The 20,864-nt window shown below is 34.6% G+C and overlaps 1 protein-coding gene across 1 annotated transcript; it reads left to right on the top strand.

Annotated features, from left to right (window-relative positions):
* Positions 1-2,076: 2,076 nt before the first annotated feature.
* MARS2 (methionyl-tRNA synthetase 2, mitochondrial) lies at positions 2,077-8,691 on the top strand. Its single transcript, XM_016131122.2, has one exon. It carries the CDS (start codon positions 2,108-2,110, stop codon positions 3,887-3,889), a length of 1,782 nt encoding a protein of 593 aa, XP_015986608.1. The 5' UTR covers positions 2,077-2,107; the 3' UTR covers positions 3,890-8,691.
* Positions 8,692-20,864: the final 12,173 nt, after the last annotated feature.

Raw genomic sequence — 20,864 nt, 5'->3', positions numbered from 1 at the left:
AATAATATTCCATTGTATGGCTATACCACATTTGTTCATCAGATGATAAACACAGTTGGGTTGTTTCCATCTTTTGGCTATTATTCCTAAGTGTAATAACATTTTATACTTGTTTGACTGGCAAAAAATTATGAAGTAGATAATATCTAAGTATTGGAGAGATCTTTTAAAGGGTATGTTGCTGATAGGGATGTAAATCTGTTTAACCATGTTGGAAAATAACTTGGCATTATCTTTCAAAATTGAGCATTCACATCTTCTGTGATCCATCAATCTCTAAGTTTTATATATCTAAGAGAAACTTTAGCATATAAGTACTAGGAGATATGAATAAGAAAGTTAATTGCAGTTCTATTCTTAAGAGGAAAAACTTGAACTACTCAAATGTGCATCAACAGCCATTTGTTTCAAGGAGTTCTGCTATAAAGGAAAGAAATGGAGCAGCAATGGAGGTTGAGAATTTTTTTCTTTTTAAGATAGAAGAAAAAAAATAGCATGTTTGAATGCTGAAGAATAGATTCCATGGGAAAAGGGAAAAAAATATTGCTGGAGAACCTGAATTCTCTGAACTGGATTTGTTTCCTAGTTCTTCAGGGTGTACATACACTCCAGTTTTAAGTTTTACCTATTATTCATTTGCCCTTCTTAAACTGCTAAATCGAATAGAGTACATCAACTAAATACCCAAAGGGTATTTGTTGTTCTTTATGGAACTCCTATAGGGAATTAGACTGGTTCACATTCTGTATCACCATAGAAATCAGATCAAATTTACCATATGCCTCCATTCATAAGTTATTATAAGGCAGTCAGGATGAATTAACTAGAGTTACAGGCAAAAACATGGATGAATCTTAGTAACTAACTCTTGAGTGAAAAGTAGAAGACTACATGTAGTTATGATATCCCTTTAAAAATGTTCAAATACAAGCAAAATGAAGCAGTATGCTGCTTAGTCATATTGTATATGTGATAACATGAATGCAAAAGTACAAAATCCAGTTCGATGATTACCTCTGGGAGGAGAACAGGATTGAGGAGTGCTGGTGGTCGGGTGGGGCTTAAGAATATGCATTTCTAATGAGGTCCCAGGTGGTGCTAAAGCTGCTCTTTTGGGACCACACTTAAGACAACCACTTGTAGTTCTTAGGCTGAGTTAGGGGTTCACAGGTGATCCATTCCATTTTATTATTAATAGAGTATTTAAGTGGAAATAATAATAATAAAAAAGATGGCTAGTCATAGACCAAAGATGAGAACATGTAACGAAGCAAGGATTAATATTAATTCTAGGATCTTAAGGCATCCCCTCCAAAAGAAGTAGGCTTCAGTTAATAAAAGCAAACTTGAAAAAAACTGCTCTAAGAAGAAACTTAAGCCCATTTTAAAAGAAAATTACTAGTAACTTTGAGAAATAAATTGGAACATTGATTCTTCCTTATGGGCACAGTGACAATATACTGCATCCCACCTTCATGGATCTAAATCTTTGGCTAAGACTTGGCACATCAAAAATCTACCTCTGTTGCTGATTAAACATGAGCGTGTTTAAAGATCTTTACTTTTTCAGTTCTTATTCTTCTCTCAAGTGCTCTGGGTAATTATTTTTCTTCCTTTCTTCGTCCCCTCCTTCCACATTGTGTCTACTAGATTATGAGATAAAATTAAGATGATATTTCAGAGCCCTACGATGACCAGGGCCTGATACGGAGGGCATACTCTATGTCATGCAGTGTGAGAGGCACTGAATGGTCAGGTTTCTGAAACATCTGAATACAAATTCTTGCCCACAAACAGTTCAGCCTAGCGAGGAAAATCTATCTGTAAATATAAAGTTACAACCTAAAGCAGGGCATACAGGATGTTATAGAAAGACATTTATCTGCTTTCATAACCGCCCCTAAGCCCAGTTTGTCTAAGTTATACGACCAGCGCGCTGCCACAATTCACAGTTGCCTGGTCCGCGTCCCGCCGAGAGAGGAGGTGCGGGCGGGGGGCGGATTCCATTGGCTTTCCGGCCGGAAGCGGCGGGGAGGGCCGGCTGCGCATGCGCCCCTCCCACGTGCTTCTGGAACGCCCCCTCCGCTGCTTGGGCCTGGCGGGCATCATGCTGCGAGTTTCTGCCTTGCGGATGCTGGGGCGCACACTAAGGAGTAGGGTCTCGCTCCCGGACTACTCTTGCCCGCGGCTCTACAGTTCGGGCCCTCTCGGTGCCCGCGAGGATGCTCACGATGCGCGCGCCTACTTCACAACACCCATTTTCTATGTGAACGCCGCGCCGCACATTGGGCACCTGTACTCCGCGCTACTGGCGGACGCCCTATGCCGCTACCGTCGGCTCCAGGTTCCCAGTGCCGCCGCCACGCGATTCTCCACTGGTACCGACGAGCACGGCCTGAAGATTCAGCAGGCAGCAACCGCTGCGGGCCTGACGCCGACGGAGCTGTGCGACCGAGTCTCGGCCCAGTTCCAGCAGCTCTTCCGGGACGCTGACATCTCCACCACCGACATCATTCGCACTACCGAGGCCCGGCACTGGGTGGCTGTGCAGCACTTCTGGGGAGAGCTGAGGGCTCGGGGTCTGCTCTACAAGGGGCTCTATGAAGGTTGGTATTGCGCCTCCGATGAATGCTTCCTGCCTGAGACCAAGGTCACCCGGCAGCCGGGCCCGTCGGGGGATTCATGTCCTGTATCTCTCGAAAGCGGGCATCCTGTCTCATGGACTAAGGAAGAAAACTACATTTTCAGGCTTTCCCAGTTCCGGGAGCCGCTCCAGCGGTGGCTGCGGGACGACCCTCGGGCGATCACCCCCGAGCCATTTCATCAGGCAGCCCTTCAGTGGCTGGAGGAGGAGCTGCCGGACCTGTCAGTCTCTCGCAGAAGTAGCCACTTGCACTGGGGCATTCCGGTGCCAGGGGACGAGTCGCAGACAATCTACGTATGGCTGGATGCCTTGGTCAACTACCTAACTGTAATTGGCTACCCAAATGCTGAGTTCGAGTCTTGGTGGCCGACTACCTCGCATATCATAGGCAAGGACATTCTCAAATTCCATGCTATCTATTGGCCTGCCTTCCTCTTAGGGGCCGGCATGAGCCCACCACGCCGCATCTATGTCCATTCCCACTGGACAGTCTGTGGGCAAAAGATGTCTAAGAGCTTGGGCAACGTGGTGGATCCCAGGTCTTGTCTCGACCGCTATACTGTGGATGGCTTTCGCTACTTTCTTCTTCGTCAGGGTGTCCCCAACTGGGACTGTGATTACTATGATGAAAAGGTGGTTAAGTTGTTAGACTCTGAGCTGGCAGATGCTTTGGGAGGTCTCTTAAACCGATGCACTGCCAGTAGAATAAATCCTTCTGGGACCTATCCGGTCTTCTGCCCTACCTGCTTTCCCAGACAGCAGGGTTTGGTGGGGCCATCAGTTCGTGCTCAGGCAGATGACTATGCTCTGGTGAGTGCAGTGGCCACTTTGCCCAAGCAGGTAGCAGACCACTATGCTAACTTTCAGATCTATAAGGCTCTAGAGGCAGTGTCCAGCTGTGTCCGGCAAACTAATGGCTTTGTCCAAAGGCATGCACCATGGAAGCTGAACTGGGAGAGCCCAGCGGATGCTCCTTGGCTGGGTACTGTGCTTCATGTGGCCTTGGAATGTTTGCGAGTCTTTGGAACTTTGCTCCAGCCTGTCACTCCAAGCCTAGCTGACAAGCTGCTATCTAGGTTGGGGGTCTCTGCCACAGAGAGGGGCCTTGGAGAGCTCTATTTCTTGCCTCGATTCTATGGACATCCTTGCCCTTTTGAAGGGAGGCGGCTGGGGCCTGAAACTGGGCTCTTGTTTCCACGACTGGACCAGTCCAGGACCTGGCTGGTGAAAGCCCGTAGGACCTAGAAACTCAGTTTTTATTGACTTGTGGTAAAAAAGCAAATGTATGATTTCCTTATTTTGCATTTTCAGGAAAGTTAATGTTTTCTAAGTCAAATGAGCACATAAGTGATGTCCTGTGAAAAGAGGTTTGTAAAACTTTTCAGATGCCTGCCTACCCACTATTCTTTAGTTCTCTGTGCCCATTAACCACTGTCCTTTGCACACCAGTGTCTCTAAGATGTCTCTAGGTGAGAGATGGGTAAGGGACATCTTTGCTGATGCTGTTCCTGCTCACTGTGCCCTTTTCCAAACCAGTTATGTTATTTGCCCAGACTACCTCTCATGGCTTGTTTTCCATTAGCCTGGCCTCTGCTGGGCAAATTAGAATGGGGATTGGAGGCCCCTACCTCAACATTTAGCCCTATTTTGTTATATGTGTTGCCTCTCCTGTTAAAACGAGATTCTTTTAGAAAACTTTTAGAAATCGGGGTCTTAGACTGGATGATTTTTGCTCATGTCTATATTTTTAGTTCTGAGAACACTGACTCCCTATACTTAGTTGTTTGTTGTGCTTTGTAACATTACATTTCAACCAATAGATGGCTCTAGTCTCACATATTGAATTAACATTGAGGTTTCAGAATCTTTAAATTAGTTTCTAATTTTGCAGAATTTAAAGAAAATTTTTATTGTTTTTCTTAAAATTAGGGATAACTGCAACCACTGCTGTTTTACAGAAAATCAGAAGATCAGAATCCTGGTTTTTTTTAGACTACTAAAAAATGACATTTACTTAAATGTTTAGTAAGCTAATAAGTAAATTTATCAAGTTGGGACTATAAGTTATAAAGCTCTCCTGAGATACTTGGTATGTTAAAAATGTTAAACTTTTATAACAGATTTAGAGGTATGATTTAAAAAATCTAGTTCAAAAGGGCAATATTTTTTTATATTCTTAATTTTGTTATTCTCATACATAATTTATCATATATGATTTCTTTTGGTCAGTCAGAGTCTATGACAATACAGAAATTGTGGAATAATTATTAGAAATGTTAATGCATTTACTTTTAAATTTTTACTGATAATTTCTTTTGCTCCTTTAAAGCATTAAAGTTTAAAAGTTTGTAAGTACCTTTTTCAGATCTATTCTGTCACATTTGTTGAAGGCGATAGTGAAGGGAGGCAATGATCAATGCTTCAAGAATCTCAAACTGGATTTAGGGATCTCTCCTAGGCTCCATAAGAGAACATCACAGAAGATGTTAAGGTATCAATTCATACAATGATTACAACACTGTAAGCCAGCGTTATTATCTCATAAATGATTGGACCGCTAGGCCAAAATTTAAAATAACGTGCCTTGAAATATCCATTCTAAGCATGGTGGCAAGCAGAGAGAGCGCACTATGATATGAACTATTGTACTGCTAGTTCCCCCAGATTTATTCTATGTGCTACTGTTCAGCTCTAGTCTCTGTTTATAATCAATGTGGTGTGAGATTTCTGTTTGCTTGGAAACACTGCTTAAAAAAGAACACTTGAAGGCATTTTAAAGATGAAAGGACTTTGTCTACAAATGTTCCTTTAGACCTTCATTATTCTTCATAATTGAATCCTGGGCTTTCCATAGGATATATTCCAGTTACCTGCTGGGATGACTAGGGCAGATTACTGGGGCCTAGGATGGAATGTAATATCTCCTAGGGCTTACGGAGCAGAATGGTGAAAAACGGGATGTGTTTACATGGAAGAAGGAAAACAAGACTTGGAAAATCAGCGGAATGATAACCTCTGCCTTGGAAGTACCCTTTTAGCAGTCTTACAGTTCCTATCATGAATAGAGAGGCAAGTGTTTTCCATTTAAGTAATCTTTCCTATGGCCTAGTGCTGGTCTACACAGTGAACCTTTGCTTGCTGGATGTTAATGGAGTTCCTTTTATGCAGTCTGTCATTTGTGTAGGCATGTAACTGGTTATCAGAATATTTGTGGTGCTGGAGGGCACAAGAAAATAGGGGAACCAAAGAGGAGAGGGCATAAATATTACAAAAGACAGGATATTTTGAGCGAAGAAGTGTGGTGAGTTTGATCTTATTCTGTGGTGGTATGGAAGATGAACCAGTTGGATTTTCTGTAAGAGGTAAAGCAAATATCCTTTGGCTACTTGTTATATTCAATTTAATCCAGTAGTTTAAGAATGGCAATGAAGGATAGGTAAAACTTAAAACCGAAGGGCATGCATTTCCAAGATGATAAACTTATACATCTAAGAATGCCCCTACTGCAGAACTGTTAATACCCTACTTGGCATCTTTGGATCCCTTTACAGAAGGAAGTTTCTCCCAGATACTACCCTTGAAGTTCTTAAATATACATTTTAGGTTATTCTTGGAGGCAGTGTAGCAGGAGATTATGATAAGAGCACTGGTGTTTCACAGGTGTTCACAGGATGTCATAGTAATAACAAGCTGTCAACTTGGTAGACTATAGTCCTATCTATGAAGTCATGCAAGAAGTTGTGGGCAGTATACATGTTAAGGGGCACCATCGTGTACTGGAGGGCTATTCCACAAGTGGACTCATAGATTAGGCACTCTTAAGTCAGAAGATCTCTGACTATATAGGGTCAAGAGTAGGCCAGAACAAGAAATAGATACAACCTCTGAATTCACTGAAATATCAGTTATTCTAGAAATCTACCTCATCATTTTTCTTAAGGATCTGTGTGACTGTAAGAGCCTAGAAGAGCCTGCTAAATTGATGATTTAAGTTGATGCCAAGGTACTTGAGAAGGCCTAGGCTGAAACGTGGTCCCTGAGGCACAGGGCTTTGAACATTTTTTTTGCATAGTTGTACCTGTGATTGGGACATGGCTCTTTAGATTTGGGAAGTTCCAAAACCAAAGTAAAACCAGTTGTTGGTCAGGTTGTGAACTTCCAACCAGAATGATTTATAAAGTAGCTTGGGCAGCAGGTGGTAATACCAAGTGTTCAATAAATTCCTCCTTGGGCATATGGTAGGGTTTCCCGGCCCTCTGCCCTACCTCTAGTGCGTATGTAGTTGCAGTACTGGCCTGAATTACTGTAACCTTGAGTTATGGGAGAAGCCATGCCTCTTAACTAATACTTAGTTCATAAAGCTGCTGTATGATAATCTATAATTGCCTCCTGGAGGTAAGTTCCCCATAGTTCTACCAGATACTGCACTGTTCTTGTTGGTGAGGTCTGGGGTACTATAAACCTTGATGGATCCTTGCTTTCTTTTGCCAGAGTGAATATCAGTGGACCTAAAAAGGTGTGGACTTACTGACAGCCATGTGTCTATTTTTGCAGCAAAGGTTTACTAGTTCAGAGATCCTGGGGGGAGCTAAGGCACAGGAAAGGGTAACCAAGAGCACAGGTTAGGGGGATCAGTTCTAGAAGAAAGCCTTTGAGCCCCTAAGACAGAATAAAACATGTCATTTTAGCACAACACAGCTAGCCCAGCCCTTTATAGGAACTTTGGATAGTATTGGTTAACTTTTATCAATAGTAACATACCAAATATGGAAGTTAATATTGCTGGAAGGGCCACAACAGTAACAACCAACTTAATTAAGGTTAATTAGAGATTTTAACTTTCCGAGAAGAGTGTCTTTATTCTTTTTTGAGACAGGATAAAAGAAGCCGGGCCTAAACTGCTTTCCTCTATCAGTAACTACTTTGAGCCAAAGGGAAGGGACTAACCTATTTGGAGGTGAAATTAGCTTATTCTCTTTAGTGTTTAGTTAGTCCTGGATCACCCAATGTAGAGCCTATGAATTAAGGAGCTATCTAATAGGGAATTGTTGACCATATTTAAAATACCTTGCTTAAGATTATATCACATTAATCAATTTCTACTTATATTTCCTGATGAGGAAAGGTAATTGAGAAGAGGTACTTGAGAAATGGATCTTCCTATGGCCTAGACAACTAGAAATAATATACTTGCTATTGTTCCTCTTCTCATCAATAACTATTGGGAGATTCAGCCATACCTGGCTCTTCACCAAAGTAAGGCGAGGCTGTAGTGTAGTAGTTCCATCCTTGGCTATGAACCGAATTTTACCCCCATTCACCTTGTGACATAGTTTAACTCACCACAGATTTTATGTCCACAATTTCTCACTCAAGAACAGGATGGTATGAGATGTCAGGATGTTTCAGGAAATCATGTGTGTCATCTGCAAGAAGAAAATTAAAGCTCCAAGGAGAGATGAACTCCACCTTCAAGTCATTAAGGATTTTGGGGTGAAACATTTGCAGAAGGCCTGAGTAAGCTGGAGGGACAGCTCTAGGAATTACTGGAAATTCCACCTTTCTTACTGTGTGGTATGGTGAAAATGACACTAACCTTATGCTCTTCCACCCTAAGGCAATGCCTTGTGCACGTACCCCTCATTAGCTGACAGTCACTGGTTTGTGGGATTTAACATAAAGATGAATCTTCAAAAACTAGTTTATGATTGACTGCTATAGATGGAATCATCATTCTATTCTCTTAATACAGTCAATAAATATATAACCAACTATACTTTTTTTCCTGATTATAATATTTTTAAAAAGGTAATATCTTTTTAATTCAGAACACAAGATAATTTCAGTAATTTGGCATCCTTTGAACTAATTAGAAGCATCCACTGGGTAAAAAACTATAAATATAAAAAATATAAAGTTAACAAGCATGTTACACATTTTAGGTTAATCACTAAAATAATAAAAATAGAATATTTCTTTCAAGTCAGATGTAAATAAATGTTAAAGAAAACTCAATCCAACAGAAGATAGGAAGGAGAAAAAGAAGGCAAAGAAAAAGGAAAAATACAGTAAAAGAAAACCCATAATAAGATGGAAGAAATAAATACAAATATATAATTGTAATATAATAATAAAACATCATAAGATGAACCTTCTCTCAAAAGACAGCAATGTTCAAGCTGAAATTTAAGAAGTTAGCTATATGTAGTTAAAAGGTATTACTTTAAAATATGACATGAAACACTAGGCATATATTAAACCAAAAGAAAGCTGGTATCTTAATAGACAATCTATATTGAAGGGAAAACCATTACTAAAGATCAACTGACAATACAAAAGAAATAATGTACCAACAAATTATAAGAATTATGAGCTTGTATATCTAATAAGCTCAAAATGTAAAAAGCTAAAATTAAAAATGACAGATGTTCAAATCTGCAAAAAAAGAAAAAGAAAAAGAAACTTCCTTTCATGAGTTCAGAGAAACCATGCAATGAGAAAGTAAAACTATAACTTACATTAGACATTAGCACTTCTGGCTTTAATGTTCACTACCAAGTGGATCATCACTGCTAAGTGTGAAAAAGATAAAAATTTTACTGCAGGCAAGATTTTGTGACAAATTTTTTCTTTTTTCTATGCATGCCTCTGTGAAAATAACTTGCTTTTTGAATAGAAATGTCAGCAAATACACTACCTGTTCAGTAAATCTTCTCTATGGATTATTAAAACGAGAGAATTTCATGGCCATAATTTTACTAAATTTTCTAATTTTACTTTAATAATAAGTGAAGGTGAAGGGAGGGAACCAACAGTTCTATGTTCCCTCATTTACTTTTCCCATCAATTCTGTGAAGTATTATTCCTTCTCAGTTTGATGAGAAATTGAGACACAGAGATTAACTTGACTAAGGTTATACAGCTTGTAAAACAGGAGAGCCTACTTATCTCCATGTCAGAACGTCACACCATCCTTAGCACCAACACCATAAACAATCAGCGAGAATATACTGAAGGCGCTGTTTAGGGGGAGGAGGAAGTAGTATAATTAGATACAAAGACCTGAAGATGCAAAGTCTAAATAAGGACCCTTAATTGAAATACATCAATGAGTGTTTCAAGATGAAGAATTAGTTCTTGAAACTAGATTATGAAACAGATGACTGCCGAAATAGAAACTTAGAATGATATATTCTTCTGCTTTCAAGAGTTTCCTTTATTATCTTATCTGCTTGTATGTGCTTGTGTAAATTAAAAAAAATAATAATTGTATAGTCTCTATTTTTCTTTTTCCTTATTTTCTTATTTTTAGAACATAGTTTCAAATTCTTGATCCAACAGTTCCCCTCTCAGTGAAAGTATGTTATCATAACTTCATGAACCTAAGTATTTTGAAATAACATTTTACTAATTGGTACTTAAAATATACATCTCTATACATGAAAACATATCAATATTCAAAAGGTTTATTTGAATTAACTATTATAGTAACAAGGCCAGAGAATTTTATTGGTGGTTACAAACACTGAAACTTTTTCATTTCATACATACAGTATTAATACAAATAAACTTTTTAAAAGACATCTAGTTGCTAACAATTTATGTTCTATGAATTTATTAAACATAAATTATTCTTGTGACATCTTTTTAACAAGCCTGCAGAAATCAGATTAAATGCCTTTGGCTCTAGTTACTAAAGCAAATACCACCCTGTTAGCCAAAATGCCACAGATTGGATAATTCCTGGTAAATTATAATCTCATATATGAGAGTCAAACATTCTAACTTCCCCAAATTAGAGACTTTATGGTGAATCGCATAAAGACTATTCTGTCATAGTTTATTACATTTTTAAAATGAAATGTAGCTATTATCTTGAGCATGGGCTATACCTTAAAGAAGTGTTATAAAACCTATGTTTATATAGAACTTTTAGCCATCACCTAAATTGTATTTTTAAAAATTTCTCAAAAAGTAAGTTCTTGCTAACTTGGAAGGCCAAGAACATTTCCATCTTTATTCTGTGTTTTAAATGATTTCTTCAGAACTGTTTAAATTCAAGCTACACAGGTCCATAGTTAGCAAGGCATCATTGGCACTTTTTCAGTATTTTTTGCATGGTAGATGATGATGTTGAAAGAATCATACTAATGCATTATAAATAACATGACATTTATTGGATTGCCTTCAAAAATCACAAAGGAATTTATTAAGGCTTTCATAAAGCAAAGAATTTTCAGTCCTGGTAAATTGAAATTACTGCATTAACTTTATTTCTGTACAACTTATTTTATGCAAACTTACATTTTTAGAAAGTAAAATTTTTTAGTCCTGAGTTTAGTTTCATTTATAACTCATTACTGGAATGTAATTAAATAAATCAAGTTATAATGTGTGAGAAGTCTATTTTGGTATTATAAAAAAATCTTAAGTACTAAAATAAAATAAATTTTTGAAAATATGTGCTGTTAATTGCAAGAGAGCTGATGGTTGGATTTCACACCATTTTAAGATTTGGAAGGAGTATTTTTTTGCTCAGTATGAAGGAAATATTTTTAACATTCATTATGACATTGACCTAAGGTAAAAAATTGTTAGTTAATAATCGATCTTTGAAGTAGAATTTTTTAAAAAGTAAAATGTCAACATAAAAACCAGCTTCTAAAAAGGTAGTTAATTCATAGCAAATTTTAAATAAAACATTTTCGGATGTAACTGATGTTATAAAATTAATTTTCTAGCCTAAGAAGAGTACATAGCACTTCTTCCTTTTTCCATAATCCATGGAGACCATCATCTCAAAGTGTAGTTATCAGTTATGGGGCACAAAAACCAGCAGAAATGTATAACTGTGTGTAGCTAAGTGTAAAAATTAGGAAATCAACCTGATCTCAGACAAAAGCAAAGGAAAAATGGTGACAATTTACTGCTTAACATTGAGAGTAGTGAGAAAGGGACTAAGTTCAAGAGTTATCAAAACCCATCATTGATAAGTTTGTAGAGGTAGATATTTTAAATGTTCAATATGTGAAGGTAGGTACTTCGGAGCTCAGGAATTTTAAACATTATAAGACACATAGCTAGGGTATAGGCATACAAATCTATCTGGTAAACATAGGATTGTTGCTGAGTCTTATTTTCATTTCCCCTTTGGCATAGACATTAGGACATTAAACGTGTTATTTTATTTTTTAAAAAGCCTATTGCATCTGGTATTCCTAGGTGGTCTCCCATCCAGGTACTAAGGAGGCCCAACCCCACTTAGCTTCTAAGATCAGGAGTGTTTAGGATGGCATGGCCATAGACTTTAAATGTGTTATTTTAATTCACAGCTATTCTTACAAATGGTTGGATATAGCCTGAATAATCCTAAGGTTAACTTTACTAGTCAGTATTTGGGTGTAAAGATGGGTTAGGAAAAATTTACATGTATTAATATCTTTTTTTAATAGTTTGCACAATAGGTCAGGTACCAATGAGGTATTTAAGAAGTTTCTTTTATGTGTTGCTAAAAACGTTACATAAGTGGGTATTGTGTAGCTTTCTTTGGTACCAAAGACATGTTAAAAACAAAGATCTAAATATGATTTGCAAGAAATACACTGAAAATATTAAATCATCTCAAGTTGTTAATCTATAGTATAAAATTATTATTCTTTAGATGTTTTCTTCCAGAACACCAAAGAAAAAAAGGTATGTTTTTTAGGCAATACTTTTTATGTGAATTAAACATTTCTTTTAAATAATATCATTGGTTGTTTCAGAACTTTATGAGACAAGGAATGAAGGTTTCATTTCCACACCTTTGTTCATTTTTTATATTACGACGTAGTAAAAAGGACATTGATAATTAAAAGTTAAAACAATGATCTTTTGCAGTTATTAAAGTTGTTTTTGCTATTATGGATATGTGTATTATCTATAAAATAAGCAAAATATCACATATTAAGCAATAAATAGCAATTTTTTTGGTGCATTAATAAGTTTTCATACCATCTCCATTTTTCTGTACTTTAGGTCTGGAGAGAAAAATGAAGTAATATAATCTTTATAGAATGGAATGTACTGTGGAAGTATGTCGTTACATTTTGATAAAGAGCACAAATAAATTAGTTAAGAAAATAAATAAATTAAAAAATAAATTAGTTAAGAAAAACACTTCAGATGTAAACCTTTTTTTGAAACAAATTTATAAAAGTTTTAGAATGAAAATCCCTTGGCGTATACTGAATAAACCTGTATAATAAATATCAGATTAAAATGTATACTGAAAACACTAGACAAGTGGAGTATTAGATTGCTTCATGGTATTTTTGAGTAGGACTCTAATTGTAGAACACTGGATTTAATACACAATATGTTACTTTCAAAATAAATGTATCAAAATAAAATATTCTTAATAGATAGAGTGGCCTTAGGATGTGCCAGAATATTCTCTAATATAACTATGCTATTACAGTTTATTCCTCAATCTAAATATTTAGCCCAGAAACTTTCTGGTGATATACCTAAAAATATATATATACATCAATGGATAGTTTATTATCCTTTATGAGACTAGATAAAAAATTAACTCAAATTATAATTGGGTTATCATCTTCCTAATTATAAGGTTTTAATGTATAATTCTTATTCTTTCCCAGGAGAAATGCAAGCCAGTTTTAGGTCTTGGAATGAACGTGAAATTAAAATGGTGAAAGAAATGACTCTTAGTATTGTGCAATCAAATTTCAATAATGTTAGAATAAATTTCTATGTAGTTCATTTAAATATTGCTTATTTACATAACTTTTTACTGTTTTATTATTAATTCAATCTTCTATAAAAGGAATAGAGTATTTTTACAGAAGAAAGCTGAGATATATATTAAACAGGCAGCATTTAAAGAAAAGTTGGCATGGCCATTTTTTAATTTTAAAAAGTTCTACTTAATGTGGAATTTTTTTAATTATACAATTTTTTTCAATTCTATAAGGGCAAACAATCGTAGCTTCTTTGTATTAACAGGCGAAATATAATGTTATGTGTTAGTTTTATTCAAAGTTAATGTTTCGAAAGCCTAGAAGTCTCACAAACTAAGACCCGAATGAAAGATAAAAAGGACTACTGACAGCGTCACTGTATTAAAGGAAGAAATATATGTTGAATCTGACATGATACATAAAGTGAATGCTTTATACTTGCTAAGATGGTATAAGAACCCTTTACTTCTTGTATGAATGACAAAAGGGCCAGAAATAGATATGGAGATAACTTTAAATATATTTAAGAATAGTGTCAATTTTGTCCATAGTAACTGGTAATAAAATAAATGGTCATTTATTATATATATAACATATTTATCTGTATTAATGTCTGTTAAAATTTCTAATGTAAGCCTAGAGTTTGAATTTTTTTTTGAAAAGATTTAATATAGGTAAAATACATATAAACTTAAATACTGCAAAACCAAAATAAAGCTAGAGTTTTCTACATATTATATTTTTATCGAGATAGTGTTTTATGAATTCTCCATATTAGACTAAATGGCCTGTTGCTATGTATACATTCTGTATGTGCCATGGCTATGTCTATGAATATGAAACATCTGAAACAAAAGTGAAAAATTCATACACCAAAAGTGTTTTAAATGGTTTTACATGACACTGTCATGTTGATAAGATAGCCAAATAATGCCCAAATTTTTCAAACTTTATCAAGATATTTGTTGTTTTATAGATAAAACCTTTATTCTATTTGTTACAGATTACAAGTCTATGATACTTAAGTGTGTGTGAATTAATAAAGGAAACCATGATTTTATGCTGCACCTCCAATGTTCTGGGTACTAAGATTTCTTTAATTCCCTTAATAAAGCAAAAACATTTAACCTTAAGCACATCCAAAATCTTCATTTGTTATCAGACCACAGATGGGGCTAGTTATTTTCTATTATTGGATAAAATAGTTATCCAAGACTTTATGTAACAGAATCAATAGAGGAAGGTGGAGTAAGAATTGAGTCCTCGGCTCTGAAATATTTTTCTAGGATTAAAGTGTGGACTTTGAGAATATCGAGGTTTAAAATATACAGATGAAGGTTTGAAAAGCTTCTCACAGAATATAACTTTGGGTCCTGTTAAGAGATTTCAAGAAAATTGTGGTTTTAATGCATTTTTAATGACTCTTATTTTAAAATTACTTTAGGGAAAGATTTTAATAATAATATTAACTGGGCCTGGATTCTGAGGAGATAAGGTGTGTTTTAGGCAATTCCCATTAGAAAGAGTAGGTTACCTTATAACCAGGGGCTAGACAGGCATCCTAAAGCTATAAAAAGACTCACTAAAAAGGATCCAAGAATAGCTCTATCTAAATTATTAGGTTGTATTTCATTTGTACCATCCTTGAACTTCGGTAAAAATTTGTTAAAAAGAAGATTTATGTACTCAGTGATATACAAAATATAGAGTCAGATCATATGGTTGAGGAAGTAAATATCTAGAGAGAATCAGGGAATTAATAATAAATTGTATTAATAAATTAACAAGATGATGTTAACAGAGTAATATTTTACCCTACTTTTAAGTAAAACATTCATTCAATGAACAGACTCTGTGTTCCAACGAGTGATTTTTATTCGATCGACTGCTGAACATAATAGCTTCTGAACATACTGCTTTGCTCAAGATACTTAAATAGGAAAACTTCAGATAAGGCTTCTATAATGATTAAATGCCTACTTCAGAGCATCAGTGTTTAGCCAAATTCTTTTGCCTAAAAATCTCATCATTTGCTCTGCCTACTTTAAATGATTTGACTTTGAATGTTGTGATTCAAGAAAAATGCAAGCATCAAGGAGCCTGGGTTTATTTCATAAAGCTGAATAAAACTTTGGAAGTAGCATGTAGGCCAAATCTATTGCCCAGCCTGAATCTGACAATAGAAACTTAGTATCAAGTGTTCAAGTAATTCTAAAAATTAGCAGCCTACATATAATTAAGGAAAATGAACAAAAGCTTCTAAGATGTAAAGTAAAATTTCTCTAATGAGGCATATTTAATAATATATCATTGTGCTTTCCATAATTTGGGCACATATGCTACTCTATTGATCTACCAATACTCTGAGCATGTCTACTAACAAATGATTTGCCAGTAATAGAATAGATAACTATCAGGAATAAGTCATAAAAACATTGGGTAAATTTTTTATGGCCTATTGGACTTAGATGTTTCTAGGGTTAAAAATGGTTTAAATAGTGCAATTACATAAAGAGTTTATTCACATCACTTCAGGATACTTTGTGAAGTCACAAAAATAGTCTAACCAGAAAAGAAACATATATGAAATACTATAAAATAAAGGTAGTTATCAAAGTCAGTGCTGTGAGAAAATTCATTCCAATGACATCAGGCTATATTTAACATTAGGTACCGTTGCAATTACTGAGCTGAGAAGACTTCAGTAGGCAATTATGTAAATGATCCATTTATCATAAAACAACACACATTTTATCAGTATAAAAAGTGGCATGAATTTGGTACTAGCTATTAAGATGTAAAAGAGAAAATTAAATTATAGGTACTCTTTCCCATAACCGCAAAAACTACATGGAGGGTTTATACAAAGACTGATAAATGCCTATATTATAGTTATTAGCAAGAAGAATGGAAAGGAAGAAGAAAAGCAACCAAAGGTTCATTTGTTTTTGTTGGTGGACTTTATATTTTAAAAAACATGGAAATATGCCGTGTTCACAAAATATCGAAGGTACTGCCTATAGATATCTTTTGCTATTAGGGGGATTAACGTTTTTCTGAGAAAATTTAGAATGCCTTTCTTCACACCTTGTCTTCCTTCTTATATTTCCCAGAATACTGAAGTATACATTTTTAAAGAAATTTTTTGATTAGCAATCTAAAAAACTTAATTCTAAGATAATTCTATTCCCACTATTTTGATTAGGAAATTGTTCATACTCAGGTTACTTGATTCAAGCATGATTAAACAATTTCATGTTTATCACAATTTATTTTAGAATTGAAATATTTTCTAATCCAGATTCCTAGATGCTTAAGGGATTAGAATATACATTTTATTTGTGTCTAAGGTTTAATTTGTATAAAATTTAATTTTAGCAATCCAAATATCCTTAAGCCCTATCATTTTTAGTCAAAAAAGTTAACTGAATTGGGTGAATAAGGAAAAACTCAGGGTCTCTAAAAATTTGGAGACATTCTATCCAAAATAGAAAAATAGAGGACTTCAGAAGCTAATGATAGTCGGATGGAGGGAAGTCTTTCTCATTGTCAGCACACTCAGTTGTTTTGGACTTTTAAAAATTGATTCAAATAACAAGGATATGGTACTTGGAAAACAAGTTGGAAAGAAGATATGCAGGTGAACGGACAGCAGATTCTTTCCAGACTAAAAGGAAAACTGATAGGCGTAGGAAATTCACGGAATAGGAAGAATATAGTTTGATTTTTAGCTTGAAATTTTCCAAAGGGAAACTTTTTAAACACTGAAACCTATCAAAGACAAAAATATAAAGAGCATGACATGAAGCATTTCAATAGCAAGTAATAAGAGGAAAACAAACGGTAAAAAATGTTGAGATGTTCACTTTGAAGATTTTATACTTCGGAGCTGAAACTTTACTCTATTTACAAAAGAAAATAATACCACAAAAAACTAACATCTCTTCACAAGCATTATTTTCCCCAAGAAATAAAACTCTCAGAGATGTATTTTATCTTCTCTATTCCATGAAAGAGGAAATGAAGAGAAAAGTAAGAATCTAATTAACAGGCTTTTCTTATTAGAAATTCTCTCTTTAGGCCTTAGGGCATACTAGAATCTTGCAGGTACATCCCAAAGAAGTGTGAAGTTCTAGGCTCCCCTACCCCCTAAAGTTTCTCCAATGAGGAACAAAAACCACTAAGTAAAATGGCTAACACGAGGAGGAAAAGACAGCCTGGGAAGCAGGAAAAGGCTTTAGTCCCTAAGTATAGAAAAGCAGCTTCTCACATCCCCTATTTTCCAAGGAAAAGAAGTATACCAACATGTTTATAACTCATATCGCCTTTAGAGAAATATTAAGTGACAATTACTCATGGGTCCACACCTTGGTAGAAATGCAAAAATGAGGTTAACATAATAGCCTCACTAAGAAAATTATATACCAAAATATTAGTAAATAATCAATTATTGGCTCTTTTTTAAACTAAGAAATACATGTCAAATGAGGAAAATTGACAAATCGGTAGATGGAAATTTTTCTAATTACATGTTTTAATAATAAGTCATGTCAATATAATATCACCACTCACTAGCCTAAATAAAATGTCTTAATGACTATTCGGCTTGTTACTATCTTCACTTCAATACAATCAGGCTTGGCATTATATTAGTTGATACTGTTTTAAGCAGCATGCCTAAAAAGAATGATAAAGCAGGAAATCCTTAATCTGTTAGTTCACTAGTTTGAAATTTATGCCTGCTATTTTATATTTGTGGATCTTGATAGGTCAGAAAGTAGATGTCATCAACATTACTATGACACTAGTATACAGAAAACTGAAGATGGATTATGTCACATGGAAAGGAGAAAGAAAACAATGACTGAAATAAAACAAGTGATCTTGAATGGCACTTGATTTCTGAGAGGACCCAGGAAAATGTAGAAAATATTAGTAAATTTATGCAATACATAAAAGCGAAGAGACAAAAATATATAGCAGATCCAACAAACAGCAATAACTATAGCTGCTCATCAGAAAGTGATACTCAACATGGAAGGACAGAAGCTGATAGAATATTTTTAGGAATTTATGCACAGGAATGAAAACACTGAAGAGAGTTGAAAGAAACAGTACTAATTGTAAATATTATATTCATCCTTGGTTAACTTTTGCCCTTTTCCTCTTTTAAGTCAATAGAGATTTCAGAATAAATTTTCGTCTAAGTATAAGGCTAGGGGCCAGCAATTTACTGTTATAACAATAGGGCATGTTGAAGCATGATATCAAAGTTGGACAGGATGCCCTCCTAAAGTCTTTTCTAGTCCTTTGATTTTATATTTTAATACTATCCAAGCACTATCTCTGGGAAAGATACAAAGAATTTTTGTGCATGTGACCCCAATTCATTGTTTTACAGTTAAACATAGCATAAATCCAGGAAACACTTTCCTACATATGGGAGTTATATATAAATTAATTTGAAAATATCGTACTGCCATTATTGGCAGGAATTTATAAAGCAATGTTATAAACTAAATCACACCTTTTTTTTTCTAAGCTATCTTCCTGAAATCAGCTGACAGGAAGATAAAGTCTTAATTTTCCAAGATCCTTTATCTTTTGACATTCTATCATCTTTCTGTCTCTCAGATTTTGGGAAAACAGGTTGTAAAATTATTAGCTTGTGATTTTTGTACATGTACTAATATTTGAATTCACTCTGACACAGAGAGAATTTCAGACGTCTTTAGATTGGCCTTTCAAAGTGGGTACAAAGTAAAAACTTATTTTCCAAATATATCTATAGAAGATTTACAAAAAAATAAAAGAGGCTTTGCTTAGTATATGTAAGGAGAATTTTCATCCTTCCAATCTGTCAGGTTTTAGAAGTAACACGTTTGGGCTATCAAGTTGTGCCATGAAGAAGGTTGATGATATTCTCCATATATTCAGGTTGACAATCATTCCAGTTTTGATTAGCTTCTCAAAGTAAAACTAAATTCTAAGAAAGTGTATATGTACAAATAATATATGTGTGTGTGTATATATATACATAATGTGTATGTGTATGTATATAATTTATATATGTATATATATTATATATACATATGCATATAATCTGTATAGCTCTATGGAAGAAACACATTTGGGTATCAATTATTATCAGAGTTCCTTATCTAATAATACATCATAAATTTTTATTAAAGTTTCAGGATTTGTTTAGCATCATGTTTAACATTTTGAAAATCAAAACATTAACTTTTTTTGTTCTCAGGATAGAACTATTAAAAGAAGATCTCTGGCATCAGTGGTTAATAATTTTTACTTATAAAACAAAAACTTTTGAAATTTCATTGTAGAATTTACTAGTCTATTTACACCTTTAAACACCTAGAATACTTAGTGTACATGGGATCCTTGTATGGCTAGTATATGTTCATGTGGCCTACTGGTCTCATGAAACTGGCAATTTGACTGGCAAACACATTCATTATGGTTTTAAAAGACACACCCTATTTGACTCACCAGGAAAAACTTTGGGTTCTATGTCCTTTTATTTCTGCTGCTGCTGAGCATGAAAGACATTTGAGGATGGAATAGGAGATTGAGAGACAGATTTATCAGGGTAATACCAGTATTTATGGTTTTCTCCTTCTCTTCTAAAATTAAGAAGTCAGTGAAAGGACTGTAAATGAATATAAGAAGGATTCTTTTATACTACTATGGAAATTTTTGTGATAACATTTATGATTTCTGTAACTTTTAAATAATGGCTTTTCCTCACTATTTTCCAATTTTATAATAAGACTTGGTTTTAGAATCAGAATTTAAAGTTTTCCTGTGGTGAAAGAAATAGTTTGGCGTTTTATGAAAGCAATTGTCTTTTTAAAAATTAATAACATATATAATTGAATGTATTGATAACATATAAAAAGAAAAGGTCAAAAAATTAAAGCATTCAAAGGACACTGAAATACAGTGGAATGTCAGTCAATATTATGGGATCACGTCACAGGTGAACACTTCTTTTATCAAAACAATTCTATTAGGTGATCCATATTATACAAAATTTGGTACCAAATGGCTTATGTTATAGGAAGGCTGCACCATTATCTCAAATATCAGAGAAGAATTTTAATATTAGTCATAATAATCACATGAAAAGGCAAGAATACCTATCGTGTTGATCATGCTGATATTTCTAATTGGAAAATGTTATAAAAAAAGAAGTATAAACACTATTTAAATTTTGAAAACCATGGCAGAAGCAAAATTAAGAGTATCAGTAACAAATAAACAATTAGACAAAAACATATTAAATGACAAAGTAGCAAAGTAGCAGAACTGAATCATTAAGATTAAATATAAAAGGCATGAAAGTATTGAAAATTCTATTATAATTAGAAATGACTCTTATCCTAAATATTAAAATGGGTAGCAAAGAATGTGAAATATAACTTCTAAAAGGTTGAGAAGAAAAGAAATAACACAAA

The sequence above is a fragment of the Rousettus aegyptiacus genome, unplaced genomic scaffold (genome assembly GCF_014176215.1).
Source record: "Rousettus aegyptiacus isolate mRouAeg1 unplaced genomic scaffold, mRouAeg1.p scaffold_m13_p_2, whole genome shotgun sequence".
Lineage (NCBI taxonomy): Eukaryota > Metazoa > Chordata > Mammalia > Chiroptera > Pteropodidae > Rousettus > Rousettus aegyptiacus.
This window is presented reverse-complemented; position numbering and strand designations above follow the sequence as displayed.